The sequence below is a fragment of the Colossoma macropomum genome, unplaced genomic scaffold, assembly GCF_904425465.1.
Source record: "Colossoma macropomum unplaced genomic scaffold, Colossoma_macropomum, whole genome shotgun sequence".
Taxonomy (NCBI): domain Eukaryota; kingdom Metazoa; phylum Chordata; class Actinopteri; order Characiformes; family Serrasalmidae; genus Colossoma; species Colossoma macropomum.
Genome location: NW_023494803.1, coordinates 21,339,407 through 21,361,421, shown reverse-complemented (window position 1 = coordinate 21,361,421; position 22,015 = coordinate 21,339,407). Strand labels below are relative to the sequence as shown.

Below are 22,015 nucleotides of genomic sequence, written 5' to 3'. Positions count from 1 at the left end.
GTTTTCAGTATATTTTAAGGTATATCACAATATGGTATTTTGTATGTATCATGCAGTCCTTACCAGAGTATTAAACGATGGCCTTAATTTTCCTTCTAAACACAGCCGTTCCATTGCTAGAGTAGTAGTAGTACAACGTATGGTCAAAAATTTATATTACAGTATGGTTAACCTCTCTGATACAGTATATGAATAATTCTACTGAATTGGTTCAAAGTCATAGTTGAAAACACACTTTAGACTTTTAACTGACTCTTGCTTGCTTTTAATGTCTGTATATTTATTTTGTTAAAATAAATTATCAATCATTCCATTTTGGCACTGACACAACAATCATAACATTGTCAGAACTTTACCAAATGGTGTGGTAGTGACAGTTTTTGTAGAGACAAATTTTGCTAATTTTCAACATAACTCAAAAAACGCTAGCTAGTACATTACTAGCAAACACAGCTTCAAATAGTTGTACACACATTAAATGATAATGTTTTTCCATTAAGACAAAAAATAGTTTACTTAATTGCAGAAAATATATGTTTTGGTAGCAACAGTGTAACATCCTGTCTTGCTCTGCCCTTGCCTTTCTTTGTTTCTGTCTGTCTGTGTCTGCTCCTTGTGTGTTTTGCCTTGTGCTTTTGCTGTGCAGTCTGTAGCCCTGCTCTCTCGTTAGTCCCAGGTGTTTCTTGTTTGTTTCCTGTGTATTTATACCCCTGGTTGTGTGCTTTGTGTTTGATCGGTGTTTTGGTTGGTCAGGCCCTGTTTATTTTATAGTTTACTCCATGTGTCTTTGTCTTTACAAATAAATCCACTTAAGTAAACCTACTTTTGTAGATAAACAGTGGCTTATTATTCTGTGATTTCCATTCAGTTTAACACCTGAAGCAAATAGTAAAAACAGAACTGAAGAATATATATATCAACCTACAGTATGCAGTTTCAGCAACCCCTAATAAACAACGTTTTCTTACAACTGTATGTCAAAATTGCTTTCTAACCCTAACAAGAGGTGTATGCGTAAGCACACAGCGGCTTCTCTGGGCCCTAAACGCTAAATGTTTTTTCACGTCCAAATTTCTCAAGTCATTTTTGCATACGTATACATATCACATACACTCGTACTTATATCTATGACCATCAGACACTGCAGGAATTTGGTTATATTCTAGGCATAAGGCCAACCCCAAGAGACCACCCGTTTCTTTGTTATATGCTGAAGTGATAAATTGCTGCATTTAAGAATAGTTCATCTAATTTTTACTCTTTTTGTTTATGGAATATTCTAATATTTAGCGTAAAAAAATAAAATATTGCAGTCTGGGTTTTTGTTTGTGTTTTTTTTTGTTTTTGTTTTTTTTTAATCTAATATTGTTCCGCTTTTATAAGGCAGTTCAGCTATAAAGGCCCAGTGTGTTTGTCAGTGAATGAAAGGAAATGTATTTATGCTGTCTCTGTTCTTTCTCTCTTTTTCTCCTGCCCCAAGACCTATGATGGTTATTACACAGAAGATCACCAGCCTGGCGTTTGAGATTCATGACGGTGAGTGACAGATTTAGCACGTTCTTCTTCACATCAGATAGGTCAGTCTCAATCTTCTTTCTTCTTTCAAACTGCTCTTTGAAACTCTCATGACTGGAAATGTCTTATTTGTCTGCAGCCTCGCTCTTTCTGCGCCAGCAAAAAAGAAATCAAAGAGGCAGAATGTTACTGTCTTTCTGCTCAGTTCTACACTCCTAAATGGACTGTGTATTAGATGTGCCCACTGTGTCTTCAGGAATGGTGCAATTTTTGTATTGATGTGGGAAATTGCATTGTCACTTCATTGAGTCCATTGTGAATACCACCATTGTTCCATGGGAAGATGGTGTTTTCAGTCCAAACCCACTTTACCCTTGTATGCTTATTGCTGTTTCAGTGCAGTATTTGTTTGGTGCCACCTGTCTTTACATGCTCAGCTGAATGTTTTAGTTTACTTAGTTGCCAAACATTCACAGCACTGATGTGCTTACTCAGCACTGGTATAAGGTGATGTAGAGGTGTCTTGTTTCTTTGAAAAGCAGTGTAACCTCAAAAAACAGCTGACCAAAGCACATGTCCCATGGATCTTGGCTTGGTCCACAATGGTGTCCTGTAGAGATCACAAGCATCATGTTAGCCTGGGAAGTACAAATGTCTTCAGAAACTGCTGTGTTGCTATGCTATTCCTATGTAACTATGTATTTAATTACATAATTACTTACAAAATTAAATACATTCACCTTCAGTTTACCTTCAGTACTGACTGGTTTGAATCTTCTGACTTTTTATGTATTTTTATGTCAGTAAATAACTGTGGCAAACATAGATGTTTTTGTTCAAGACTGTTCACACAACAGTAACTCATGATGAATTATTCAAATTCAGATTGTAATCAAATATGTCCTGTTCTACTTACATGTTCTTACTTACTTATTGATGGAAAGTTTAGCATCAGCCCTTTTGGTAGAAGATCTCTACTTGTTTCAATGAGCTGAGAGTGAGATAGTTAATCTCAAATTGCATCATGTTTTTGTTATTGCTACTGATATCTGTGATTTATAAGGGTTAAGAGCAGTGAAGTTTGATAGCTAATGACGTCTGGGTTCCTTAGGGAGTGGCCTTTGCCATTAGACAGGTAATAATCTTTCTGCTCATTGCTGTTATTGTGATACAGTGATACTGTATTAATTTATGTATTTACTTCTACACAGCGTGTGTATGCATGAATGAAACAGATACTGCAGTCAACTCTGAGAGAGTGACATATACAGTATGTTATTTTTATTGGTAATACAGAGGTAATTTGTCATTTTGCCGCCCAACTATGCCCTGTCAGGGAACAGCAAAGTGTCGCCAGCAGATATACGTTCAGTGGCGGTTAAATGTCTTGCACAAGGACACTTCCAGGAATACCCAGTCAGTAGTGGGATTTGAACCCACAACCTTCCGATTGCTGGCCATTTCTTCTACCACTAGGCCCACGTTAAAATGAAATGGAGTACAGAGTGAAGAAACTTTATTAGTTTATCATGTGCTGTTGTGTGTGTGAGTAAAGTATCTTTTGCTAACTGATGTAGAGACAAGTATAGTCCTCGTTAGTAGTGTACAGGAGTACAAAAAAAACCCAACAAATTATGTTAAGGATAGCATTAATAAAAATGTCATTATCATTCTCCCTAACCTTATTTATTCATTATTACTGTAGTTTCTGTACGTCAGGTGTGCTTTATCAATGTACTGAATCATTTCATGTCGTGATGCTTGTACCGTGATACTTATCACATTGTGAAGTTGCTCACAATGCCCAGCCCTACGGGATTAACATTACAGAGAAATGGTACTTTTATTTTATAGGGCTACAGTAGAGCGAATACAACAGAGAGATTTTTGCACATTAAGCAGATACAGTCATATGCAAAAGTTTGCTCAAATGACGTTTTGTTGATGTTCTAAACGAAAATAACACATCCTGTACAGAGAACACACAGAGTGCACATTTAAGTAAGAAACACAGTTTCTGTTTATGTGCTGACATTTCACATGTTGGAAAAAAGTTAAACGTAAAATGTGACCTGTGCAACAGTTATGGCACATATATGGCATTTATATTTGATGATTTTTTTTCCTAGTATGTTAAATGCATTTTAAACATTTGCGTGTGAAGGTAATCACCGGTACAGATATAATTCTGATTTTATCTTGTTTCCCTAAGGTTTACCATTTCAGAGACTTACTGGTTGTATCTCATAATCAGAAGTGCCAGTGACGTCTGGCTTGACTTCTGAAAGGAATGTGTGACAAAGCCCTTCAGCTGTCTGCAGCACTTTAAACACTAGCACAGTGCACATTTACAAGATGCCCTTACAGTTGTGTGCATTCTGGTGTACTTTACAAGTTCTGCAAAATTTCACTGGCTGACATGAGTTGGCACTTGACTGGATGGTAGTTTCCTCTAATACTGACCCAGCATGCACACCAGACCGGAAAAAACCTCCATGCTGTAGCTCACAACAGCTCTGATGTCTTAATACCTCGTGAACACTTATGCTGCTGCTGCCGCAAACCACAACAACAGAGTACAGTGCTGGCAGTTGGTAACTAGGGTTTAAAAAGCCCTCAGTGAAGACGTGTACTCTGAACTCTGAACCTATTTCCATTGTTACATGTAGTCTCAGAACTGTGTGATGCCTCTTGTTGTGAACTTGTGAAAAAGAGCTATTTATTATAAACAGCCCATTTGGTATTCTGGGTATGAGATTTTATTTCCTATCCTCTAGTGCTGTCTTATTAAAGGGCAGACTTTAGTTTAAACTGAAAGAAAGCAGAGAAACCATAGTGCTTTGTTTTAACCTCAGGCGATGTCTTTCCATCAGGATTCTGGGTCAAAGAACAAGTAGTATTGATCAGAGACAGGGATACAGACTGTAAAGTTCACATCAGCTTTCAACCAACATGAAATTATACAATTTAGATTCTAATGAGTTTGACTTGGAGACATGAAGGAACAGCTATTGATGTAAAGTTACATGAGCTAACAGCAGTGTTTTAAAAGTCAGTCCAAAAGGCCCAGGCTTTGGTTAGTGTAAGATCGCATAAGCACTACAGATTGTAGTATATTTACAATGAATGAATGGGTAACCTGCAAAACATGTGTGAGTTTCATTAGGTGCTTCAGTCTAAAAGGTATAAAAACTAATAAATATGTATATTTTTATTTTCCGTTTAGGCATAAAAGTATATGGAATTCCTTAAAAAGCTCCTTATGATGCAGATGAGACAGTATCCAATAGTGCTTTATACATTTTATCATCCAGTCAAAGCATTTTACACACAACAGTGAGGGTGAGAATGGTCATCACATTTTACGTCATTTTACAGGCTAGTAGTTCAGGATAGAGTAGTTTTTGAGCTGTGCATGTAGGTGTTTTGTAGTTTGTGGTTTAGCTGAGTGGTTCAGTTACTTGCTCTACATGTGGGAGAGCAGGGGTCAAGCCTAGCACAAGGAAGCACTTACTGAGCTTCTAATACTATTTTCCTGCCAGGCTTTGGTGCTGTGTGTGATCTGTTCTGCCATCGTAGCTCTCAATGATGAGTTTATCATGGAAATTTTATTTATCGATTTATAAATATATTTTACATATTTCATTCTAAATTTAATACATGTTTACCTCTGTGTTACATCACCTTTCTTTTTAATAACACTTAATAAATGTTTGGGGACTGAAGACACAAACTGATACAGTTTTGAAAGCTTTTTTTTCTTCATTTACATAAATCTTCAGCTATGCAATTGTACAGCACTTTTCAGATGGGTCTGGACCCCAGCAGTCCAGTCTAGCACCTGCACTCTCTAATTATGCAGCCATGGTGATATAAATTGTGCAGAATGTGGCTTGGTGTTGTCATATCAAGTGTTAATGATGCTTTCACAGAGGTGCGGGTTACCCACTAATACCCCCATACCATGACAGACCCTGACTTTTTAACTTTATGCCAGTAACAGTCTGGATTTCCCTTTACTTTGTTGGCCTAATGGACACAACATCCATTATTTCCATAAACAGTTATTGCTGTTGACCCATGACTTCCATTATGCATAGTACAGTCTAACCTGCATTTGTGGATGCTGCAACGGATGGATGTTTATGGTTTGTTGAGTTTTTCAAAGCCCATGTGGTGATGTCCATCACAGAAACATGCTGGTTGTTAATGCAGTGCTGTCTGAGGGGCCAAAGGTCAAGGGCATTCATTTATGTTTTTTGGCCATGCTTGGCCTTTACAGGCAGAGATTTTTCTGGATTTCCTAAATCCTTTGATGATACTTTGCACTGTAGAGGGCGCAGTACCTAAAATCCTTGGCTGAAGAACATTATTTTAAAATAATTTTTAAAACATTTTTAAACTGTTGGCTTTTTTGCTGATGCATTTTTGGGTTAGTGGTGAGTGAACCTCCTTTCATCCTTGCTCATAGAGGACTAGGCCTTTCCTGAATGCTCCTCTTATACCCAGAATGATTACATCACCTGTTTAGGATGCTTTCTGAACAATGTTCCTAGTCCTAAAAAGTTGCTGAATAAATAAAACCAGTCCTGTTTTTAATAAATGTCAAAGTAGGTTTATAAATCATTGCTTTCTGTTTTTACTTGCATTTTAGCTGCTGTCCCAACTTTTTTGGAATTGGGTTTGTAAAATATTTTCCCACTGGAATACTCAAATGCGATTCTTTTAAAAATGTGAATATGCAAATAGAAAACAAGTTAAAATAACACTACTGTCAACACACTATAAATCAACACACTAGAAATCTGATTTCTGTCTCTATTTGCTTTTTACTTACTGGCTTTTTTGGACTTTGGTTTATATATCGAAATTTAGATGTGAAAAGAGAAAGTGGTATCGTGTTATCTCTGATCACCATGTCTATGAGGTGGCTGTATGTGTTAAGTGATGGTATGCATTAAGTGAGCCATTTAACAGTTCAGCATTTCTTTTCCCTAAATCTGCATAAACCTCTGCATAAACCTTTGTGTAACTCTTTGATACATGCATCTTTAAATAGCTAGTTTTTATAATTGTTTTATAAATAAGAAAAGAGGGGTTTGAAGTGTGGTATCTTGAGTTATATGAAAGCTTAACTGTGACTGAATTAGCCTGCTGTTTGTTGAACGTTTGTCTGTGTTGTTTTCTTAGGTTTAACCAAGAAAGAGGAACTTCTCAAGCCCAGTCAAAAGTATCTCGCTGTAAGGTATGTGCGAAAGGTATGTTTGTATCTGGGACGGGATCATGTACTTACACCTTACCTCCTTTGACCCCTGCCTGTTTCTTTCCTGCTGTTCCTGCAATAATTAATAATCTCTCTAACACTCAATTACATTTGGTCTTTTTCTTTTGTTGGTTCACTAATTGTTCTATTATTACTCTACTCACAATATTATGTGTTAAATTACAGTGGTGAAGTCTTGATATCAGCTCAGCAGGTCACTCCTCTGTTACAGCTCAGCCATTACCTTAACTGAAACAGACAGTGGAATGTAGATTGCTATTACTTATGGAATTGGTCCCATTGATCAGCTAGCTCTGTGCTAATCCCCTCCTCCGGTAAGCACGCACTGTTCTTTCTCGAGATGGCAATTAGGGGCATTATTGCCCATCTGCCTCCAGGGTCTGAGTCAGAAAGTGGCGGCCGCACTTCCATGTTTAGGGACTGAAGGCTTGTTGCCAGGCAACTGCGTGATCCCGCTGTGAAGCGGTCTCTTCGGGAGAGAGGAAAGAGAGGAAGAGAGGAGCGGAAGTGGCGGAGCACGTTTATCGAGAAGCACCACTTAGGACAATGAAGTGGGAAAATGACTATAACTTGTGTGAGAAGGAAGAAAGTTACTGTAACTGAGGAATATCAGTATTGTGAAAGCCTACACTGCATTAATGATTAACTAAAAAAAATATTATGCAGCCCTGCTTTCCATATTTCCATAATTAAAAGACTTGCCGTGGCCATTATGAACTGCAGTCTGCCATTAGCAGGAAATGATAAAGTATGTACTCATTCACTCAGCATTTTCCTCATTTAACCCATCAAATTTGCCTTAGGAAAAGCACCCAGGCTCAAGAGAGAGACCATTGAAACTGCCTGCTTAAGTCTTAACTAATGCAGTGACTAACAAAAGGGAAAGAATAATTTCTGCCTAGAAGCTAATCATAAGATGCTGACATCATTTGTTTTTTGTCTCTACTAGAGCGAATATTCTGGTGGAAGCAGACATTGCATTCTATGTTTGTTTGTTGATCTATGTTTGTTTGATTGTTTGTTAAATGATGTTGCCCTCTGTTTGTGTGCACTGTGCAGCAAGATGCCCAGTCTGCTGGAGTATTTGAGTTATAACTGTAACTTCATGGGCATCCTGGCAGGACCCACATGTTCGTACAACGACTACATAGCCTTCATTGAGGGTACGTGCTATCAGCGCAAACACCTGGAGTCCAATGGCAAGGAGAATGGCAAATGCAAGCAGAGTGACCCCTCGCCTAAGGTAACAGGCCCTCTAAGACTTATGGCTCCCCCTGCTGCCTGAGTGACCCTTCTACCACAGCTTACCACAGATTATTAAAAGGAAAGCTAAATCTTAAAGTTCAGATATATTCCGTGGCAGTCAAAGACTGGAAATATATCCTCATTAGAAGGGTGACAAGTAAACTGAAGAAAAATTCATTACTATTTCTAGGTCACTATTCAAATCTAAGCAAATTTATGACACTGATAAGGCCTTTGTACAAAAGATCAGATTTTTTTCGTCTTCCATTGAAGCTTGTGTTCAGGCGACTCTTGGGTGTATTTTATTAACTCACCAGTATTTTGCATGAACTTGTTATGTTAACTCATGTGCACACTGTTATTACAGCAAAAGAGGGACAAATGGAAGTCATAAAAATGTTTCAAAGATGGTACTTTCAGTACAGTTTTTTGTATTGCGTATGTATATCGTTGCTTTCAAAACAAAATCTTGTTCCAGAAGTATTGCTTGTGCCTAAATGAGGACATTTCGTGCTTTCCTGCCATGAGTGGTCGTGGGTGTCATGAGTGTTAGCAGATGACTCAGGACAGGTTTTGCTAGTTTCCTCTTTTTTGCTGCTCATGTGATAAATGTTAGACAAGATAAACAAGCCCAGCTAGCCTTAGCACAGCCACAGAAAAGAACAACTGCACTGTTGACAAAGTCTGGAAGGACGCATTCTCACAGCTTCTCTTATTGTTAGAGTAGCCATTACAGGCCTGCTTTCAGTATTACTGTGTTGTTTAGGTGCCCAAGCTTTTAGCATTGTCAGCTACGCACTTCTCTATGTAAAAAAATGCCACACTCTCTGACACTGTAGTAGTCTTCTATCTCTACTTGAGAGAATGAAGTAGCTTGGTGTACATTGGGCCCAAAGCAGACAGTAATTCCGGTAAGATGAGCTTGTCTACTTCTGGCCTGGTAGAGAAAGAAATAGCCCCACACGTTGCCATGGTGATTAGCAGAGTCAGCACTTTTCTCCTTCTCCAGAAGAACTACAGTATTGGTGTCTTTTTGATCAACTCCACCAGCCAGTCTTGGTCCTTTGTGAGCGCTGGGTCTAATTAAAACCAGTGAGGGATTTATCACAATCACTAAAAAATTTATGAAAGTCCTAAAGCCGAAGAGTTTTTAGCTCAATAGCTGCCATGATGAAAAGTTACAATTTTTACCCATCCATAATGCGGTACAGTAGTTAAAGGGGAATTTCACCTAGTTTTCAAAAATTCTGCATAATGCTTTGGTCTGGTTCCTGTCGCCACCACTGTGAACAGTTCTGACTATGTAAGTGTCTCTAGAATGGACCATTTCACATCAAACCACTCTGAATTAATTCATTTTCTTATTTTTCTTAATGGCAAAGTTAGGATTACTTTATTAAACAAAATTACTTGATTTAAAAAAATCATTGATTAAAATTTACATTCTTGATGGATTGGCTTAGTGATTAGTTCACTGTTTGAATGATAAACAGGTCATTATGAAGCTATGTTTAACACATTCTCCACAAAGGGGAGCTGTTAGCACACAAATCCCTCAGGTTCACATCCCACACAAGCAGAATCTCACAAATGCACATAGGTTTGTAACCACAGATTTAATGTATATGAAGTAAAACAAATATTTGCTGTAATGAATTACACTGTTAATTGTCAAAATAATTACCAGATGACTCAATTATTAATACAATCAGTAGTGACAACCCTGCATCTTCACGATTAAATTATGCAGAAATTTTTAAAAATTGGTGAGATTTTGCTTCAAGTTTCCAAGCACGTTTGTGTGCTTGTACACAGAGTGATATAGCCTTTAAGTCATGGTAGAACAATACAGCTTTGTGGTTTAGAAAGGTCTTGAGATCCTCATACAGTAGAGTTTTCGTATTGGTATGAGTTTAACAGATAGGAGTGAGGATCTCAAGACCTTTCTAAACCACAAAACTGTATTGTTCTACCATGACTTAAAGGCTATATCACTGTGTAAAAGCACGTTTGTGTTCACTCCTGTCTGTTAAACCCATACCAATACGAAAACTCTACTGTATGAGGGCATGTATCAGGGTGTTGAACTTGCCAGTGAGGTGTTAGCATTTTCCTTCAGCAAGAATGCCCTGCAGTGGTGGTCTATGACTTGGTTTAGGACCAATATTTTATATATTTCCTATGCTTAGCTGAAAGGCCACCTGTATCACTAGTACTATTAGGCTAATTCTTAATCATAATAAACTGCTGCAACTAGTTCTCCCTGATTAAAGACTGTACCAGCGGCTCAGCTCTGAAAAAATAAAATCTATAAATCTATAAATAAAAGAATATAAATATAAAAGTATTGATCTGTTTAACAGTTTTAGTCACTGCCTGTTTGGATATGTGTTATTTTATAGTTTTGGTATTATAAATCTAGAAAAATATGTAGAAAACCTTTAATGAGTGTGTCCAAAGTTAGTTTGATACTGTATAGATACTGAAGCCTAAAGAGAATGATGATTCTTGAAAAGTATTTTAATGAATGCGTGTGTGCTTTCTACACACATAGAGGAAATGGTTCCATATTCAACAAATCCATTGTGTCTCACTGTATTGTAAATGTGAGTTCAGTGGTTTTTATGCAGCCTGACTGTGTGGTTCTTCCAGAGGGATGTAATCTTGAAGCTGGGCACCTGCGCTCTGTGTTTGCTGGTCTACCTGACCTTCTACAGGGTGTGCCCCGTGGAACGGGTCATTGATGACCCCTACTTCACCTCGCAGCCCTTCTTCCTGCGGGTCCTCTACCTCTACCTATCCATGCTCAGCCTGCGGCCAAAGTACTACTTTGTGTGGACGCTTGGTGAGAAAGGAGCCTGTTTACTTTAAAATTGGAATGCTCTGCAATGTTTTTGATAACTGTGAGAGCCACAAAACATGTTCAACAAAAAATGTTCTGTTATACTAGAGCTGTACTGCCCTCTTGTGTTTAAAGAAGGAATTGGTTGTGTCATTGTGCAACTATCCAAATGAAAGTATTGCTTTTAATAATGAGCTTGTAGTTGTTAACTGAATTTATTTACATATTTTATTTGTTTCTCCTGCTTTTCAGCTGATGCTATTCACAATGCTGCTGGTTTTGGCTTCAGTGGTTACAGCAAAGACGGCACTCCACAATGGGACTTGATATCAAACTTGAGAATACTGAACATTGAGGTATGAGAAAGCCAGATGGCAATCACATCCAGTAACCCATTTGCTATCAAAGGACACACTTGAATTGATTGTACTTATTTCCTTCAACTGCAGTTTGCAACTAGCTTCAAGACGTTCCTTGACAACTGGAACATTCAGACAGCACTTTGGCTGAAAAGGTAGATGTTTTGAAAGGTTATCCTCATTTCCCTGACAGATCCTGTGCTGTACCGTGTTGTGCTTTGTCTCACAATATGCAATGTTTCTGATGTTTCTGTAGGGTGTGTTACGAACGTTGTCCGTATCATCCAACAGCAGCCACCTTCCTGCTCTCTGCCGTGTGGCACGGAGTGTACCCAGGATACTACTTCACCTTCGTCACAGGCATTGGCGTGACGCTGGCAGCCAGAGCAGTAAGTATTAGGACTGCATGATATGGATAAAGTACTCATATTGCAATTCTAATCACTGTTTTTAATAATATGAAACCAATTTAGTTGCAGGTACATTATGAAATGATTGTATTATAGGGTTGGAAGTGTTACTTTAAAAATGTGTTCCAGCACAGATTGCTGATTACCCTTTTAGTTTGTAACCTAATCCAGAGGATTACTAGATTAAGGTAACGTAATCTGAGACTTTCTGTTGCTTTTGGATTACTTGTCTTTATAAAGTCATATTATTAAATCAATATCACAGAAAAGCAATTTCAGCAGGACAATCTCTTAACACAGTATAGAAGACAGAAATACACAGAAGCCATACAGGTGATGTGTGTTTAGTGTGTACATCAATTTGAAAATGTCATTTAGTTTTTTGGTGGAATCAATCAGATATTCAAGAAAGGCATGCGTAGTTTGGAATATTGTGCCTCCACAGCTTGACATTACTATTTTTTAATTTAACATGAACTACCCTGAAAACTGCACTCACTTGAATGATGTAGATTTCCTAGCGGGCAAGCTGTTTATGTGATTACATTGATATACATCTATCACACATGACTGTGTGACACTTTTCTCAGTCTGGTTCATTTTCTGTTTTGTGTGAAAAGCTTTTCATCCCAACTCGATTTCTGACATCTAACTTACACCATTCACAGACCTGCATCACACCCAGTGAATAGCAGTGAGAGAAACTGTGGACCAAAAGTGAAATTTAGCCTAACTTGGAGCTATTATTTATAATATGAGAGAGAGATTTTTTTCTTTTATTTGAATTTACCGCTCAGCACAGCATGCTGTCTCCCCTTAGCAGAGCCACAGTATGCAATCTCCCACGCTGTGGTAAACTTTCATGAAAGAAAAAAACAACCTCACAACAGCATCTGTATTAAGCAGACAAAAACAGGCAAGAAAAAGAGTGGTTTTAAAATAAACCTGTTAGTAATTACTCTTTTTACAATGTACCCGTAAACTGTTTTTCTTTTTCTGTAACTGTACAGAATATAGTTCTCTTTTTTTGTACCCTGATTGTAAAACACTGTTACATGTATTCTTTAACATGTTAAAGTGCCATGGTTAGAGTGACACAGTTAAAGATCCTGCATTGTTTTTAAATAAATGTATGTCTCTTGGATCAAGTGAATATTAGAGATATTTGCACATTGCAGCCTTCAGCAATATCTGAATTGAAAAGGCTATTATACTGGTATATTGGGCAGGTCTAGTAAGTAAAGCTGAGGAATAAAGAAATCACATTTGTGCATTTGTTGTTTTTTTGTTTTTGTTTTGGTTGGTTGGTTATGTACGTATGCATTTATTTATTTTTTGTTTTTTGGAACCAAGATCACGAAGTAATTAATCAAGTAATTACACTGAATTGCCCAAGCATTGTGAGGAGCATTTAGTGTTGTTGTCTCATTTGCCTTTAGGTCCCTTTAACAATCCTTATTCTAGCCCTTATTCTAAACTGCATTTTCCACCAAAGCCGAGGCTTCACTGCCTCTGCTCCAAAGCAGCATCCAAGGTTCAGTTCAGCACTGTTTTCTGACTCTGCTGTCCAGTAATGATAGATGTTCTCCAATTTTCTTTTTCCCTTTCTACAAGAACTGGGTCAAGCAGCAGTAGATGGCCTTTAAATGCCATGGTGAATCAAAAGTATGTGCAATGAATAAGCTCAGGTCTCTCTGTATTGCATTAAAGTCATCATGTCATCTATTCTGTTAATCCCATTCATTTGTAGTCTTTTGTTCCATGCTGCACCTTGTTCCTGGAGGAACGCAGTTTCAATCCACTGTGTACTTGTACATAGATGGAATGACAATAAAAGCCTCTTGACTTGACTTGACTTGACTCTCTCTGAGCCTGGGCCACTGCTGTTCTGAAGTACTAGATTAGATTCTTCAGATTCTGAGATCCGTTATTCTGTCTTTTTTTGTAAGAAGCTAAATTTCACTTGTTCCATCCAAAGCAAAGCCTGTATTACTTACGTTTACTGGACTTCCACTAGACAGATGCACAGATGGTGGTTTGGTTGGGGAAAAAAAACCCCAAACATATTTAGTTCTCAACAACAAGCATGTCTCTGACAATGTCTATATCAAAACCTCAGTTTTTTTCACTTTTTTAACACCATTTGAAAACACAGCTGCTTTTTACATTGTTTTAATATTTCATGATGAAACTGATAGAAACGTCTATCTATTGATGAAGAAAATCTTGCTATATTAACATACATTAAATTTAAGAATGTTTTTCTTTTTTTATTCCTGTTGTAGAGATACAAGGTTTTTAGGACATTGGCACTGCTGTTAAATTCTTACAGTCTGTGTAAACCATCTTAATGATAAATGTTGGTCTAAGTCTTTGTTCTCTGCATTTTAGGTGAGACACAACATGAGGCAGCACTTCCTGGGCTCCTCTACGCTCAAGCTCTTCTATGATGTGATTACGTGGGCCAGCACGCAGATCGCTATATGCTACACAGTAGTGCCATTCGTGGTGTTGGCCGTGGGACCTTCACTGAGGTTCTACTGGTAAGTGTTGCTAAAGTGCTAAACAGATTTTACATGGGAAAACAAAGGCCATCAACAAAAGACACTGGACAACCTATAGAATACAGCATTATACAGAAAGGCACTGGCTGACATTAATGATAATAGACTCTCCAAGCAAAAGATAATAGACACTACCGAGCCTATATGGTCTCTATATAGAAACTAAGCTGCAAAAATAGCCCATTTTGAATTGATTGTTTGAATTGATTTAGCTCCGCCCACCACATTGAAGTTTATAGTGTGTTTCGGGCTGGACAGTCAATCAGAACAGAGGTGGCAAAAACTGCCTAATGTAATTCTAAAGAGGTTGAAAAATGGTTATGTAAAAATGAATTATGACTGTTTTGTGTACATAAACCCATAAAGATGTCATACATGGTTCTCAGTTATTAAATTAAAATTGAAATAAAAGTAGGATTTCATCTTTTAAATGCACAGTTAAGTGCTGGGTGATTTGTTGACTTTCAAAGTATACCGTATTTATGATATTGGCATAGTTTTAGTGATGTATATAGTGATATATTTGATAGATAATGAACATTATGTCCATTATACAATGCCTGTCCTTGTAAACAAGCAGAATTTTAAATTCTGTTTTGTGCAGTTTGCATGTGGTGTCCAGGATCTGACACTGGCTAATTCAGATCATTTTGAAAGAACAGTTTAAAATCCATAAAAGCTAATAAATAATAACTAAATGTGTTTTCTGCCTGGTTAACATTTACAATATTTTGCATGGTTCCAATCTTGTCTAAAAAGAAGGAAACAAAACAGTCCAATTATTCAAGTTATTTCAGGTTAGTAAGACATTTTTCTTTAAGCATAGAGTAGCAGTGTTGAGGAAACAGGTGTGCATAAACTTAATTAATTCTAATTTAAATATTGTCTTATACTGTGATAGTGTGACATGCCGGAAAATATCGTGATATTCAGTATTTCAGTATCACCCAGCTCTACGAAGACTCTTTGAAGAACCTATTGAGTGCTAGAAAAAGATTGGGTTATATTAATCCATAGCAGAAGGTTAAAAAGAGAGCACAGCTCTATGTCCGTCCAGCACAGCCACACTCTGTTAATTAGACAGTTTTAGGGCCGGTACTCGAGGAAAGACAGGGAATGACTGGTTTTACGAGCCCTGCTGAGATAAGAGAAATCTATAGTGGTCATTTGTAGCGTTATTAAATTTGACCGTGTGAGGATCGTATAAAGCACTCACATTAAAGAGAGATAATTAGGCAGCCGAAAACATCAGTTCATTGGTGTGCTGGTCAGAGTGAAGGATGTGGGAGGCCAGCCAAGGAAATATAGCTGAAGGATTGACACTGACTAGAACAGCAAAACTCTTAAAATGTTACTTGATGACTGGACGGTTCAGTTTTTGAAGGACAAACGTCATCACATATATACATACATGTATCAGGTTTCTGATATTGTATACATGCTGTCTGTAAAATGATTAAAGGTATGCTGTATAGCTAAAAACAGGAATAACCAAATTTATGTCTCAATGTTGTCTATACTTGGGGTGAGAGGAGTTTAATTTACATTTACATTTACATCATTTAGTTTAATTTAAAGCAAACTAATTATTTTGCAGATTGTAAAAGGCCCATATCACAGAAAACAGTATTTCCCTGGCTTTAAATTAGTTTCAAATATTCGAAAATGACGTGTGTGAACCCTTAAAAGTAAACTGTGTTACTGTGTTACTGTGCCTTAAGTCTGGTATATGTAAATGATCTCTGTTCTGACTGGCTGCCCTGAATTGTGTCTCAATCAAGCATCAGACTGAATTGAAAGGCTCCTTACAGTTTCAGTGTGTATGATTTGGGCTAAACTGCTATAGGCTGAATGGGCAGATATAAATAAAGTTTTGGTGACACCACAAAAACGAATTCAGAATAGTTTCTATGTAAGGACTGAGAAGCCGCCATTTTAAAACTTTAGCAATGTTTATGTACTATATTAAACTCTTATTATGTACATAAACATATATGATGTATAATTATATATAATGTAAAATATATACTTCTCTCTCTCTTTCAGGTCATGTTACTTCTATCTTCACCTTGCTTGTGTGCTGCTGGTCCTGGCCCTCCCTGTGAAACGCAGAACCTCACGTGAGAGTGTTCAGGGGAAACAGAGTCCATCTCGGTGCCAGCCAGCAGACCAGAACGTCCACTCGAGCACAGACAGCAACTGCAATCAGAAAGAGAAGACCACATGAGATCCTGCGCCCCCTGTCCACCTCCCATCCCGCACAGTGTGGTGTGGAGAACTTGCACACCAAGACTGAGAGCCATAGCGGCCATTTTTCTCCCTACGACCCAACCAGACAGGGATGCTACTAAAACATTGACCACGGGCAACAAAACAGGAGTGGCGCTGGATCTTGACCGGTTCGGGGGCATTAATTGGTGGAAATGATTTGCTAATGGGAGGAAGCGATCAGGGAGTAATGGAGCTTAATGAATACAAACAAATCTGAAGTTGCCTTAAAAACCCTCTATCTACTATCTGATGCTCAGCGAACTGGCTTGGGAAATTCATTGAGGAAGGAGCATTCGCGGCACTGAGGCCAGCTCACGCAAGTACTTAGGGGGTTTTTTGCCGTTGTCTGTTCAACAATGTCCCCTTCGTTTGACAGATTTTCTTCTCTAAGTAACAACTGGGGGGGTGATAAAGACATAGAAGTACATTGTGTGATGCCAATCTCTCATAGGCCTTAGGTGTCTGTGTCTAGCCATTGTTTGGTCTTTTACAGTCTCTTCATTTTTTTCTGTCTAATCAATTCATATCTGCTGCTGTATTGGGGGTCGGCCTTTATTTGGAACGAGGGTTTAAAGGATTATATTCTTTTTAAAAAAATGTTGTAATTTTATTTGTTGGTTATGATTGTTTTAATTGTTGTAATTCTGTTTGTTGGTTTGGATTAAGGGCTTTCTGTTTGCATTTTACCGTTGGTTTCCTCAGGGCTCACTGGATTCAGTTCTGAAGCTTTTAATAAGCGTCGCTAATCACAGTCGTTATCAGCTGACATCTGGACCATGTGATATCACGGCATGTTTGTTACGTACATGAATGTTTTACAGTACATCACGTTCATGTAAACGCTGTATATCAGGATTTGTATTACATTTTTTATTGCCATACATTGAAGGAAAAGACCGTTGTACCATAGTTTACTGTTAAAACGAATCCCTGTCATAAGAAATCTCATATCTCTAAAATAGTAACTTTACAAGAAAATGACAAATTTAACCTTTAATAGCATAAGATATTACTCCAAAAAGTTTTGGAGCATCTCCATTGGCCCTTTCATGGTGAAATGGGAATAAATAAATGAATAAATTAATGAATAGATAAGAGTTACATGGTTTTGATATGACAGCGATGCTATGTTTCTTTTTATAGTAGGAGATTTTACACTGGCCATCAACTTGACCACATCATAAGATATTTACTGTAGTTCAGTATTTAGATTCATTATCGTTTCAGAAGATATTCTGGATTGTGAAGGGTTTTCTGTGATTTGGGCCCTTAGGAAACCTCCAAAGAGTCTTCTACTTTTCAGTCATAAATGACTTTTAACCAAAACAAAGTACAGTATTTTAGTAGTTGAGAAAAAGTTGATGTACTCTTGGTAAGAAATTAAGACTTGAGTAAAAGTACAAGTGTTCTATCTATATTATCTCTACTTAAGTACTTTTAAGTCGAGTTTAGTAAGTATCCAAAGTAAATGTACTGAACAACTTCATGTCTGCAGCGACACAGGTCTCCTTAATAGGCCTTTTACATTAATATATTATACAATATCTTATCTTTAATAACTCCAAGTACTTTATGTATTGAGACTTGAGTGCATTGACAAGCAAGTACTTTTGTATTTTGGTCCCATTTTATTTGGATAGTCCCCAATAACTTATCAATAGATTCTTAACAGGTTTTGGGTCGAGGTTAAGGTTAGGTTACAGTTAGGTCAAGGTTTATTGTTAGGGATATTAAGGTGCATTTAATAAATAATTAAATATAATGTAAGTTAAACTCAAGATAATCATCTACAAAGCATTTACAATGGGCTGTCCAAATAACATGTGACCTGTAATTTTACCCAAGTACTATAAATACTTATACTTACTCAAGTAGTATTTTACCAAGAGAACATCTACTTTAACTGAAATACTCAAGTATTGTAGTTTTTTCCATCACTACTTTTAACCAGGAGCAGAAGGGCCTTGCTCATATATTCTACAGTGCAAACATTTACCCTGAAAATAACTTGAGATGAGGTGAAAAGTTCTTCTCCGAGTGATTCCTAGATGCTTTTAATATGAGATGTGGGAACAGTTCAGGATTCTGAAGTCGGTGATTGCAAAAGGGATTTTGATGGTGTGTTTAGTGAAATACAAGCCAAGACCATTTATCAAAACAGCAGTCCATGAGAATGAGCAAGGCCCTTCTCTGTAAAGCTTCAATAACACTGAATGTTTTTGTTATTGAGGGTATGATAGTGTTGATACCCTCTCCCCTTTCTGAGAAAGAGCACTGGCCGAGCCTCCTACGGTTCCTCAAGCACACTTCAATAAGGTCTTATCTGGTGTTACATGGTAATATAAAGAACACTAAATACAGAGGACCAGATTGATTACTTTATTAAAGGGGTCCATGTGCAAATGAGTCTGGTACGTGCAAAGCCATGAGACTTAATTAATGTTTTGGAGCTAAATTGTCAGTTATATTGCATGTATGGGTTCTCCTGAAGGTGTTTGTTTGCGCTAATTGATAATTATTAGCTGGTTTAAAGCCACAATCAGGGATTTAGAAAGCTTTGTAGTTTACTTCAAATGTATCATGTTTATATTGTATGAAGACTGGCAGTTAAGTTAAGGTCTTTTATTTTTAAAATGCATGTATTCTACCCCCATTGAGAGCCATGAAAGTGGATCTTTGTTTCATTGTTTACAATTAATGCAAATATGAAGATGCTTTGTTTACTTAGAGCTTTTAACATGTACGGAATTGTCTGCGATTTCAAGGATGGCAGAATTTCCCTCAATCCTTCCTTCGATGTTTCGGTGTCGTTTAGTGTCTGCGCTGCCTTTTTTCTTTTTCTTTTCTTTTTCTGTGTTTTAAAATCCCTGATTATAGCTTTAAACTGAGCTTTTGCGCAGCGAGTAAAGGTTTAGGAAATGTCAAATTTAACCTTTAATAGCATAAGATATTACTCCAAATTTAATTATGTTAATTTTTATTTTATCTTTCACTGTTTTTTGTAGAATTGTCTAACTGCCCAAAAGGCCAAAGGGAAAGAAACAATAAGTCTGAGCAAGACAAGTGTTCCGACCACATAACCAGCACATCAATGCAAAACTGCTTTGTATGTCCAAAGTGCCAAATTATACGTGGCGCACGCGTCGTACGTTTAAGACCACGCACTCACGTCGTTTATACAGGTGCGCGACAGGATTTCGAAGTTTTGCACTAAAGAACTTAAGAAAAAAGTATTTATTTGGTCATAAAAGAACGTTATTTTTAACTCTAAGAAGTATGAATATATCCAAAACTAAAGGCATGGAGAGCTTTTCTTCTCTCCCCTTTTGTAGGAATGTGGTGGCTTAGTGCTAAAATATACAGACTGTCAGAACAATGCAAGAGAATGCAGTGGTGTGGGCTGTGTGCTCCTTAGAAACACAACTTTTCTCAAATATCCCTCTAAATGTTACCATTGAGTATAGCACCTGGCATCTCTGTGGTGGGAGAGATGTAGGATTTATGGAATATTAAAGATGCCGTTGCATTGCTATACCTTTTTTTTCCAAATGCAAACCATAACATTGTTAGTGTACTTGCGTGTGAATGTATGAGAACACTTGTTTAGTGTAAATATCGTCCCGTTGTTTAAACTTTGTTTGTTGAAAGGAGCACTCGCAGCTTTTTGTCGGTCAGACTACAGTGGATTTCCTCAGTTTTGTTGAGGTCCACGTTATTAATGTCAGAAATGAAGATCAGCCTTATTCTGCTATTGTAATTCACTTACAGTCATTGTTTGATGGACTACTGTCATGAATGGAAGAATGTGCTGCCAGTCTACTGTAAGTTCTTTTCTGGGCCTTTGCTCCAAACGCACTGTTTTGTTAGATGTTCTTTTCCATCGTTTTGTTTATGGATGTGATGATTTGTTCCTTATTATTTCGTCCTGCTAGCCTTCCAGGTATTATATAATTTCAACTCTGTCTGTTTTCCCTTTGTAGTTACTGTTGACTGGTTGTTTCAACTTTATAACCCTTGTCAGCCTTTCGAAAGAGTAACACAGACTGGACTCTGCTGTGTAGGAGACAAACACTACAAGTTAATGTAGAACTGAAGGCTGACCTTTGGCTGGTTAAAAAGGAGTAAAAATGTCTGTGGGTGCATCCAGTATCCAAAAAATTGAAACTAAGACCTGAAACACCAAAGGCCTGTTTTAAAGGAGTGGTTAACTGAAAAAAGTCAAATTTGCTCAATTTGTTCCTTACCCCAAATGTAGTCAAGTGGCTGAGATATGTTTGGTGTCTGGAGTTTATTAAGATAGTTTTGAAATGGGGCTAAAGAGATTTGGGTGACATAGACTTCTTTTACTGTTTAGCTACATTAGCATTGTTGCTTTAGTCCAAAACTAAACAAACAGCCATTAGGTACAGAACAGTCTTGGCCGGTTGACCATGTTTGGGATAGAGGTAAAATGATGTAAATTTGATTTGTTTAGTGAACTATTCCTTTAATCTGTGCAGCCACTGATGATACTAAAATTGCAAAATACTACGCATTTTATTATACAATTTTAATACACAAATTGACTAAATCTAACTGTTGCTCTGCATAATTTCCCCAACCTTATAGTATCACTCTAACTGTGTGAGTGGATGAAGACCTGTTCCTGTGATCGAAACTGTAAATGGTTTCTTTTGCCCTGTCAAAGCCATGGCTGGTCACTTGGGCTGGTACATTGTTGCAGTCTGAGATGCAGTACAAGATTAGATTTGCTGATTCAATACTAAGTGCTTCGACATTGTACAAAGCCAAAAGATTTCTTACGATTCCTGTACTTGACGCTGTTATTTTTCCACTATCATGATAATTGTGTCACATGGAGAATAAATCCTGTTTGCCTTCCCGGGATTCATCTGTTGCCAGTTGTCTGTTTGCGTTCTCTAAGACAAACTTTTTTTTTGTTGTTTTTTAAATATAAAATTTGGGAATGGTTCTAAAAGATCTTCTAAAATATTTTTTCAACACTGTGATTTTACCTCATTCAGATAACATTTAAAAACAATTGTACCATTATTCTAATGGGTGTTGGGGTGTTTTTGTCCAAGTGTTTTCATCCTGGTTTTGTATGTCTTTTTCTGTGTTTCACAGCAACCTACTGATTAAACCAGCTAATTAAAATCATTACCACACGTTTCCAGTGAGGTCAGAAATTGTTCATATTCATAGGGTGTAACTTTACCTGCATGACAAAAAACTACAGATTTCTACAGAATCCTTTTAAGAGTCTTACAGTAAATTTATACAGTTACGATAGTTAACTACAGGTTCATAAGTATTATAAATTGCTATATGACAGTACTACAGGAATATTATATGGAAACAATGGGGAAATTCATTGAGTTTTTCCAGTTTTTTGTAAGTCTTTAAGATGTAAACTAAGTCATTCAGAGTGGTTTGATGTGAAATGCTCCATTCTAGAGAAATGTATGGAGTCAGAATTATTTACAGTGATTGTGATAGGAACCAGATGCCCAAAGAGATTAATG

General features: G+C 37.3%; 1 protein-coding gene across 1 annotated transcript in view; it reads left to right on the top strand.

The window, feature by feature from the left end:
• The window catches only part of mboat2a (membrane bound O-acyltransferase domain containing 2a), a 78,213-nt gene extending 56,550 nt beyond the window's left edge, over positions 1-21,663 (top strand). Inside the window, exons 5-13 of the mRNA XM_036593263.1 lie at positions 1,481-1,536; positions 6,706-6,760; positions 7,859-8,042; positions 10,697-10,889; positions 11,139-11,242; positions 11,336-11,400; positions 11,502-11,634; positions 14,047-14,198; positions 16,266-21,663. Coding sequence (XP_036449156.1) covers positions 1,481-1,536; positions 6,706-6,760; positions 7,859-8,042; positions 10,697-10,889; positions 11,139-11,242; positions 11,336-11,400; positions 11,502-11,634; positions 14,047-14,198; positions 16,266-16,446 — 1,123 coding nt within the window. The 3' untranslated portion in view covers positions 16,447-21,663. The remainder of the gene's footprint in view (positions 1-1,480; positions 1,537-6,705; positions 6,761-7,858; positions 8,043-10,696; positions 10,890-11,138; positions 11,243-11,335; positions 11,401-11,501; positions 11,635-14,046; positions 14,199-16,265) is intronic.
• The last annotated feature ends 352 nt before the right edge of the window (positions 21,664-22,015 follow it).